This window comes from Chelonoidis abingdonii, chromosome 25, assembly GCF_003597395.2.
Source record: "Chelonoidis abingdonii isolate Lonesome George chromosome 25, CheloAbing_2.0, whole genome shotgun sequence".
In the NCBI taxonomy this organism is placed as follows: Eukaryota; Metazoa; Chordata; order Testudines; family Testudinidae; genus Chelonoidis; species Chelonoidis abingdonii.
This window is the reverse complement of record NC_133793.1, coordinates 6,928,154-6,936,996: the sequence shown is the minus strand read 5'-3', so window position 1 is coordinate 6,936,996 and position 8,843 is coordinate 6,928,154. Positions and strand designations below refer to the sequence as shown.

The 8,843-nt window shown below is 42.3% G+C and overlaps 1 protein-coding gene across 1 annotated transcript; it reads right to left on the bottom strand.

Moving 5' to 3' along the window:
- Positions 1–456: 456 nt before the first annotated feature.
- ZBTB8B (zinc finger and BTB domain containing 8B) lies at positions 457–8,196 on the bottom strand. Its single transcript, XM_032787782.2, has 4 exons — positions 8,137–8,196; positions 5,451–6,423; positions 2,793–2,971; positions 457–2,386 (listed from the first exon to the last, which is right to left on the bottom strand). The coding sequence occupies exons 2-4, from the start codon at positions 6,397–6,399 to the stop codon at positions 2,075–2,077; spliced, it is 1,440 nt and encodes a 479-aa protein (XP_032643673.1). The 5' UTR covers positions 6,400–6,423; positions 8,137–8,196; the 3' UTR covers positions 457–2,074.
- Between the last annotated feature and the right edge of the window lie 647 nt (positions 8,197–8,843).

Genomic DNA, 8,843 nt, shown 5'->3' with positions numbered 1-8,843 from the left:
ATAGGAAATAAGGATTACTGGAGAGGTTTTGTAACAAACTAGAAAACAAATACAAATAGCTTATTCTTAATGGTACATTGCTCCCCTCAATTTAAGTTACAAAAAAACCCAGCAAGAAAAGAAATATCTTCCAGAAAGAGAGCACTTAAAGTAAGACTTCGAGTTTTGGGGAGACATTTCCAACAACTCTATTTACCTTTGATTTTTTTTTTTTTTTTGCTACTTTGCTAGTAATTCAAGATAAACAGAGGCTTGTTTCATTTTTAGTCATCCTCTTAGATCTTGCAATGAAGTCATAATGCCACATTTTTGATACCAGAATCACTTCTGTACAAGTAGATTGTGATATCACATCAGAATTATTGCCTTGCTACAGGATGAAGCAAATGAAGCTGAACTGTGGGGCAGAATGTTCTTATCCAATACGTCAAATAATAGCAGAAGGTATACAGAAAATGACTGGTTAAATCAGCTGCTTTTTATATAAAAATGTTCCATTTTATGTTTGCTCAGTGTAAAGTCTTCTTTAAAACATAAGAAAGGAAAACTGTCTTTTTAACTGAGATTTTCTTGTGTCAGTGATGTCTGTCTGCAATCTTCTGTTCTAGCACTTGATCCCGAAAGTGAGGCCCAAATACAATGCTTTTCATTGAACATTTACAAACAAGTTAGAAAGTACTATCTACGTACAGTATGCACCTTCACTTCACAGAATCCTTCAATATTGTAACTTCTTTAGCCTTAAGTTTAGCAGTAGCTTACCCAAGAGCTCTTTACAGTTTCCCAGCTAATTTCATAGTTTACAGCAATTTGGTACTGAACAGCCAACTTGTATCTGTCCAACAAGGAAAATGCAGGGTCCAAGTTGGAATTTTAACAAGAGACGGTCCCTGGATGAATTCATAAGACAATGAAAGGGTACAAACCATCATAGGAATCATCAAAGACTATTTTTGACTATATAAGAAGAAAAATCTCATTAGAAAGGGGAAGTTTGCATACAGGAAGTCTCTAATTTTACAAAGGGTCTCACCTGGCTTCTTCAAAAATAGTTTGCAGGGATGGTGTTATATATGTAGTCCAGCTTTTTCTTTGGAATTGTACTTCAGCTAGATCAACAGTAAATCTGACTATTTAATCTACTAAAGAAACCACTTTTCTAGATTGCTAGGTTATAACTTCTACTTTAAATGGTTGAAAAGAGACGGGCAGTGCACTTAGTCTTGCTTCAATGACCAGTGCACTTTGGACACTATTTTACTAGATCACAGAATAAAGTATTTTGTGCAGTTCTCAGGCCTGGACTACTGTCTAATGGGCATTAAATACAGACCAGAAGAATCACAGCCCAAGCTCTGTTGTTCTCCAGGGATGGAAATGCAGTGAAAAATAGAAGCTGCCCAAAAATAGAAGCTTGCTCTCTAAGTACATATATGAACAAACATCTGTGAAGATTATCTACCGAATATGCTTCCCTTTGTAACATATTTGTTATCCTGGTAATTTACTGTGGTTTCCAGGTTAAATCCTATTCTAAACTTTTAAGATTAAACAAACAGTTAGGATTTACAGTTTCAGACAGGACTTTCCTAGTATAAGAGGGACGAGATTGTAAAACAGTTTAGAGAAGTCCAAAGTTGAGGATGAAAACTACATTTATTTTCCCCACATCTCTTCCTAGAAAGATGATGGTTGGCCCCCTTGAGACCAGGATTGAGGGACCATGGCAGCATTGTGAGAGGAAACTCAGTATCAAATAATCATGATGATCCTTCACCTGCAAATGTTATCCTTCCCTCAGAGCCAGGGTACAGAAGCACAACCCGTGATTGCAAGGAGACAGCCTCTGCTCATCCAGGACAGAAAATTCCCTCAGAATTCTAGTGCACAGCACTGAAAAGTTAAAAAATATTTCAAAATTCCAAAATCCAGTTCTTCCTACCTGTTCTATCAAAACTGGAATTTAGTAATAAAAACACAGAGTTCCACAAAACTGGTTAAATATACAGTTTTCTGCTGTAGAATGACCAATCACAGGGGAAGCACTTTAAATCTGCCAACTCTCCTTTTGTTACTACATAAGTGCCTCTCGGTCTGATAAGCTTCTATGGATCTCCTGCTTATCATCAGCATCATCATCATCAGCTGGATCATTTTCCTCACCAGATTCGACATATATAGGCCAATCATTGTCTGTATCACCCTTTTCTTGACCTTCTGATGAAGGTTCCATCAGACTGAGGTTAATGGGCATTGAATCCTCATGCGTAGTCGTTACACAAGTGCAGCTGTCACACAAGCCAAAGCGCCGTAATCCCTGCGATAGGCTACTTGTGAACGTTCTTCTGCAACCCTTGCAGATAATTGGCTTGTTTGATCGGTGCACCTGATCAATGAGAAATAAAACATCATTGTAAATTGGCTGGCCTATCTTGTTGTTTTATTCCTTTTTGGGGATGCTGCTTCCATATATTCCAAGGTGAAACATGCAGCAGCATTTACCAAACTTGCAGGGCAAATGATCACATCATCTTTCTAAGAGGTTTTGGACTAAAATAGCTGTATTACATTAAATGTCAATTTCTTAGTCTTAACCATTGCCCAGTTAAACTTACATATTGGGAGCAGAATCATTCTATACTCTACTGTACTTCAGAACAGCCTTAAGTCAAAACGTGATACACATACATTATTTACACAGATCAGCATGACGACTGAGAAACACTGAACACAGGAGCTGACCATTTATTTTTAAGTCTGCTTCTGACGATATCTGCTTTCATCAAACTTACACTTAGAGCATGACTCCGAAGGTGCTCCTGCCGGGTGAAGCGTTTGCCGCATGTCTCACAAGGGTAGGGTCTCTCGCCTGTATGAGAGCGAATGTGCCGTTTTAGTATTCCTTTCTGCTTAGCCGTGTAGGGACAGAATGGGCATTTGTGGAGCTTGATTGGCACAACTAACACATCACCTTTTAAAAAGAAAAGTATATGTTTTAGACAATTCAACAAAGTTAGCTAGGTTGCTTGTTATAATCCTTGCCTGCAAGCTAGGGCCAGAATACTTACATATTTCTCTTCTTTGTATTTGGCTCACTTGGAGATATTTATTTATTTATTTATTAACTGTACGGTCTGTTTTTTAAAAGCTTATGGAGCTGCAGGTGCTTAGCACCCTTGAAAATCAGGCAGCTTTAAAATACATTTAATAAATTTGCAACATTGATTTCTCGTGTGATGTACATGCTAGACTATGCTCAATATGCGAGCCATTGAAAGTTTCTTGTTATCTTCAATTTATTTTTGAAAAAGGTGTCATATTAATCGCACTGGAAACTAAAGTCTTTAATTTAGCCACAGGAAAGTGCACAGGCAGTAGCAGTGTAAGATTTCCAATATGCTATAATAATGGGCCGCAATTTAGACATAGAGGGACCATCCCCAGAGGTAATTTATGCCTCTGTCCCCATTCAAGTTTTAGTAGGCTCTCTCTTGGGACTAACAAGAATCTTCCATCTCGAATATATTTGCTGTTTGTGTTTTATTTTTTCTAGTAAAATAGGCCTAGGTTCAGAATATACACATACAATTAAACATTGATAAATTTATGTGAGAAGATGCAAAAGTTGGGAATTGTACTTGAAGATTACATTTTTAAATAAATATGGGCATTACTGAGCTTGTTCATAGTAGCCAATATATGACTGACAAGAGATGTCCTTTGTAACACAACTAGGATTGGATGGCGAGGTTAAGAGACTAAAAAGTGCGTGTTGCTTTATACACTGATTCAGGAAAGCACTTTAAACACATCCTTAACATTAAGGCGCCCCACTGAAATCAATGGGACTAAAGTGCATGATTAAAGTTATGGATAGACATAGTCCTTTAATGTATTGGAGCCTCAAAAATTAACTAAAATCTTTTTCAATACATATCAAAATCAGTAATGAACTAATAATTCATGTATAGACATGTACATATATATATACACACACACATCCCTTCAAAAACAAGATATCTGAGACTCATTCCGTAACTTTAGCTACCAGGACCAGAGTTCAGCGTTCTGTGTCTCCCTTGAAAAAGCTGAATACATCACAAGAACCTAAACCAACATAAAGAATAATTTTCTGTTCTACTTCAGGTGCTAGTGACGTCAATTCTTGTAAGAGAAACACAGAACTCTGAATGCATGTTTAAAATACATATTTCTAGTGTTAAAAATCATCAATAATTAATAGAATTTGCTAGAAACTTATCAAGTTTTATGTGCATTTTCACTTTTAATTCTAGATTAACAATTTGAAGAGTTTTACTTGAAAAATCATCAATGGAATATAATATTATCCTATTAGATGTCTGCATCTACAGTATTTTGGAAGCAGTAGATGTTATTGTAACAGAATACTGCCATTAAATATTATTTCAGTTACGCTAACTGACTAATAGTTAATGATTTTATCAACTGAACACTGATTCACTACACAGTGAGAGTTCCTTACAGACCTGCAGAACTCAAAGTGGCTTTAAGAACACACTTGTGTGCTTGAGCTAGTGATGGCATAAACACAGCTTTACCTTCTACAGCACACACTATTACTGTGCATAACTCCTATTGCCTACATCATTTTTTTTAACTTGGCAACTTATGAATGGCTATGAGAACTGAGGTGTACTTCAGGCAAGGAGTAGAGCCCACCCTAAAGGACAGTTTTTGAAAGGTAAACAGAGACAGTGTTCAGGAAAAGAAATAGTCTTCCATCTTTATTACAAGCAGACAAAGACCCAAAATTGTTAACGGCCATTTTAGAAAATGTGTATATTTACATGAGCTTTTTCTCCTTCAGGTCCCTGAAGGTGCTGCCACATAGCCTTCCTAGTGGTGCTGAGAAATCCCAGCATGTATTTGGGCTAGTGAAAGCAGCAGCCCTGATGAGCAGCAATGGAGAAAGAAGTCTGCCTCTAGAGGGAAAATATGCAGCGTAGTTAATATTCTACCTCTCAGAGTTTATAGCATAACCAACATGGGGTTATCAGTTTGTCTTTCTGAATTCTTAACAACTCTTCTTCATAATACTAACAGTTATAAGAGGCAAAGTTTTTCTTACATTCATCCTTCACTCCAGTGTTGTCCCAAAGTATGTTACCATTTAGTAAACTGGTGGTCACCAACATTAGACTTCAAAATACCTATTTCAAAAACAAGTTTTTAGATCAGAAATACTTACCTTCCAAATGCTGCACTGAGCAAAATGAGTGCAGCTTTCTTTTGAAGTCCAGAACAATAGTTTATTTTGCTGCTGCATAAAATTCAGCAATATTTTCCTGTGAAGTATACTGAACAAGAATGAGAATAACTGTTCAATTAACATAGAAAGTTATACAAATAAGCAGCTTCCTCATTTGTTATACAGACATTATCTACAGCCTAAGGAATTCTCATCTCACCTGTATCCTCACCATACCAGTCACTGTGAATGTCCATCATGGAACTCATGGCCACTCCTGCATCTTCTGGCCTACCCTCAAAGCCACGAACAAAGTGATGAACCACATCATCTTTTCTCTGAGCAGCACTGTTGCGTAGCAGGACCTCCAGGAACTGTTTCATATGATAGTTATTGCAGGCCAAGTCCATTGCCTGGCCACTGTGCAATCCCTCCTCCATCTGCTCGAGAGATAAAGGAGTTGGATACTGCTGCAGTCGTTCACCCACTTCTACTTCCACTTCATCAGAGTCAAATTCTACTTTTGGTTCTACTACCCCTTTGGGCAGAGAAGAATTAATGTCATCTGGAGAATCACTGCTTACAGGGTCTCTCACCACAAGTTCCATTGGGTGGCAGCTGCTACATTCACCACAGGGAGGATCTCTCTGACAATCAGAAATCCTTTCCTTTTCTTGCAGAGAAGAGACGGAGGCAGAGCACTGGCTCTTTGTACCATAAGAAGTGCCCTCTCTGACAGAACTAGAGCTTCCGCTATCAGCCTGATAGAAAGCCGCTTCTCTCTCTATTTTTCTGCAAATATCTAGCGATGACCTGATATATGTTTTGCAAAAATTGACCACATCAGTCATCTGCAAGTAGCTAGCTGCGGACATGACCTCAATAACATTTTCTCCACAAAGATCCAGCTTCCCTGAATAAAGGAAATCTAGGATGATGGAGAAGGCCTCTGAAGTAACAATGTCCAAAGAAGCAGTGCTGTGTCGCCCACTGTCTTGAATGTAATGAATCAACAGGGCTCTGAAGTAGCCACTATTCGCAAAGAGAATGTTCTTGTGAGCTTTGAAGATCCTGCCTTCCACAATAATACTGCAGTCACAGAAAAAATCTCTCTTTCTTTGCTCATTGAGCTCTCCCAAGAGTTTCGTGTAATATGACTGCATCTCCATTTCTCCTATTGCTGCTTCTGATCACTGACAAGAAGAAACACAAAGAGAGAACATTAGAGCAGAAATGATTCCACAAAGGAAGAAGAAATCAAAACCTATCACTGTTTTCTCTCCTTCCAAAAACAACCACCACTACCACCATCACCACCCCGCAACAACCCGGCCTATAGTCATATTCAGACTCTGGAGAGAAAAATTAAAACCTGAAGTCACTAACATTCCAACTACGACAGTCCACGTCCAATTATTATTAGCATTACCACAGCACCAAGGAGCCCTACTCATGGACCAGAAACCCATTGTACAAACACAGAACAAAAAGATGGTCCCTGCCCTAAAGAGCTTACAATCTAAATAGAGTAGCCTCTGTCCCTTCTTAGTGGACAACATACTAGCTTGACAAATTTAGTATCCTATATCCCAACTCAGCCAACCTATCACAGACACATGTCAAAGATGCAGTGATTGTGTACAGTGCTCCGAAGAGTCAGGACAATTCTAAACTTCAGATAGTCGGATATGGTATCTGCTTTTAATAACACTTTCAATAAAACTGATTCCAGGGTAAAATTATAACCTGCCCTGAGAAAAGTTTTTGAAGATACAGTTATCAAAGTTCACCTTTTTATTTATATACTAGTTGTCTCATTGGATGAGATTACGTGCACTGCTACTGACACTAATCCCTTGTCCTGTATAAAAAAAAAAAAAAAGTCAGACACTATTGTTTTTCTGTAAAAACAGCAAAGAATCCTGTGGCACCTTATAGACTAACAGATGTTTTGGAGCATGAGCTTTCGTGGGTGAATACCCACTTCATCGGATCCGACGAAGTGGGTATTCACCCATGAAAGCTCATGCTCCAAAACGTCTGTTAGTCTATAAGGTGCCACAGGATTCTTTGCTGCTTTTACAGATCCAGACTAACACGGCTACCCTTCTGATATTGTTTTTCTGATATTTGCAGTCAAGGGTGAAACTGGCATAGGTTGGTTGCTCAGGAGCACTGCTGGTGGAAAACCTAATGAAAACTGGAAAGGCTTAAAAAGAACAATACATTTTACTTATTTAAGGCTTTTCACTTGAGAATTTCAGAGAACTTTACAAGCCTGAAGTCTCACAATGCTCCTGTGGGACTGGAAGCGCTATGCCTATTTTCCAGGCAGGGGAACTGAAGAACTAAGCTTAAGCATCCCAGAGAAAGTCTGTGGTAGAGCTAAGAGCCCGGCTCATTTTACTCCTACTCCTGCATTTTAGCCAGGCGCTCCCGTGGCAATCAGTCTACGGGCACGATCTGGCACCGTATTTTGTATGTTCTTTTGGGCAGGTCTCTGCCTTGGTTGCAAGTGGGAAATGCCCAGTGTGCTGGAGAGGAGCCAGCCCTGCCCACCCCAGCACACCAAACAGGCGTCGGGCAGCTGAGCAGGGCCGAGTCCCTGCAGCCCCCCAGAGGGACGGGGAGTCCATCAGACTTCGCGGGGTCGGTACTGTCTCGGGTCCGCCGCCTCCCCCCACAGGACACCCTCCGCCCCCGAGCCCTGCCGCCCCTCCCCCTAGGGGCTCGGGCCCCCGGGCAGCCCCTCCCCCAGCTCTGCGCAGAGGGCAGCTGGCGGGGGGTAGGGGGGATGCTGCTCAGCCGCACCCCGAACCCGGGCTCGGCAGAAGCTTCGCCCCGCACCGACCCCCTCTCCCGTCCCCTCCTGAATGAAAAGGAGGAACCTCCATTCTCCCTCTCACCTTTACCCGGCCCCTTGCGCAGCGCTACCGAACCTGACGCACGCGCCGGGCCGGACCCGCCTTCTCGCCACACAACCCGCCAACCCCGCGGCAGGATAGGCAAAGAGGCGGTGCCTCCTTCCCAACAAGGTAGTGTGCGCCCTCCCCGGCACCCGCCCACACCCGATGGAGCATGCGCCCTTCGCCTCGGCCGCCGGCAGGGTTGGAGTTCCCTGCTGTGACTCTCTTCTCCGGGGCAGGAGCCAGGGACAGGGACTACACGTCCCAGCATGCACCGCGAGGGCCCGTTCTCCCGGGCTGGGGCCGGGGCCGGGGCTTTTGGCGGCGCTGAGGGCTCGGGGCCCGTCGGGAGCGGAGCGGCCCTAGCGGGGCTTAGCCCCCCATGGCTCTCGGCGTTGGAGGGCGGAAGGCGGAATGGCTGAGAGCGGTACCGTTTGGGCAGTGCCTTCGAATGGCTTCCGCCTCGCTGCTGAGCTGGTTACAGACCAGCTGCGCCTCGCCTGTCACCCTCCCGGAGCCTGAAGCGCCTCACAGCTCATGCACCCCGCCAAGTGGGTATCCACCCACGAAAGCTCATGCTCCAAAACGTCTGTTAGTCTGTAGGTGCCACAGGACTCCGCTGCTTTCACAGCTCGTAGGATGCGTCCCAAAGGCAGCCAGGCGCCAAACCTGGCGAAATGTCGCCGGCGAGAACGTGAACGGGGTAT

Bases quoted from the DNA above. Each gene is read 5' to 3' on its own strand.
- ZBTB8B (XM_032787782.2), bottom strand. From the start codon at position 6,399: ATGGAGATGCAGTCATATTACACGAAACTCTTGGGAGAGCTCAATGAG. The intron at 2,972-5,450 runs GTGAGATGAGAA...TCTTTTTAAAAG, and splicing joins CTGGTATGGTGAGGATACAG to GTGATGTGTTAGTTGTGCCA. The intron at 2,387-2,792 runs GTAAGTTTGATG...CTCATTGATCAG, and splicing joins TTCGGAGTCATGCTCTAAGT to GTGCACCGATCAAACAAGCC.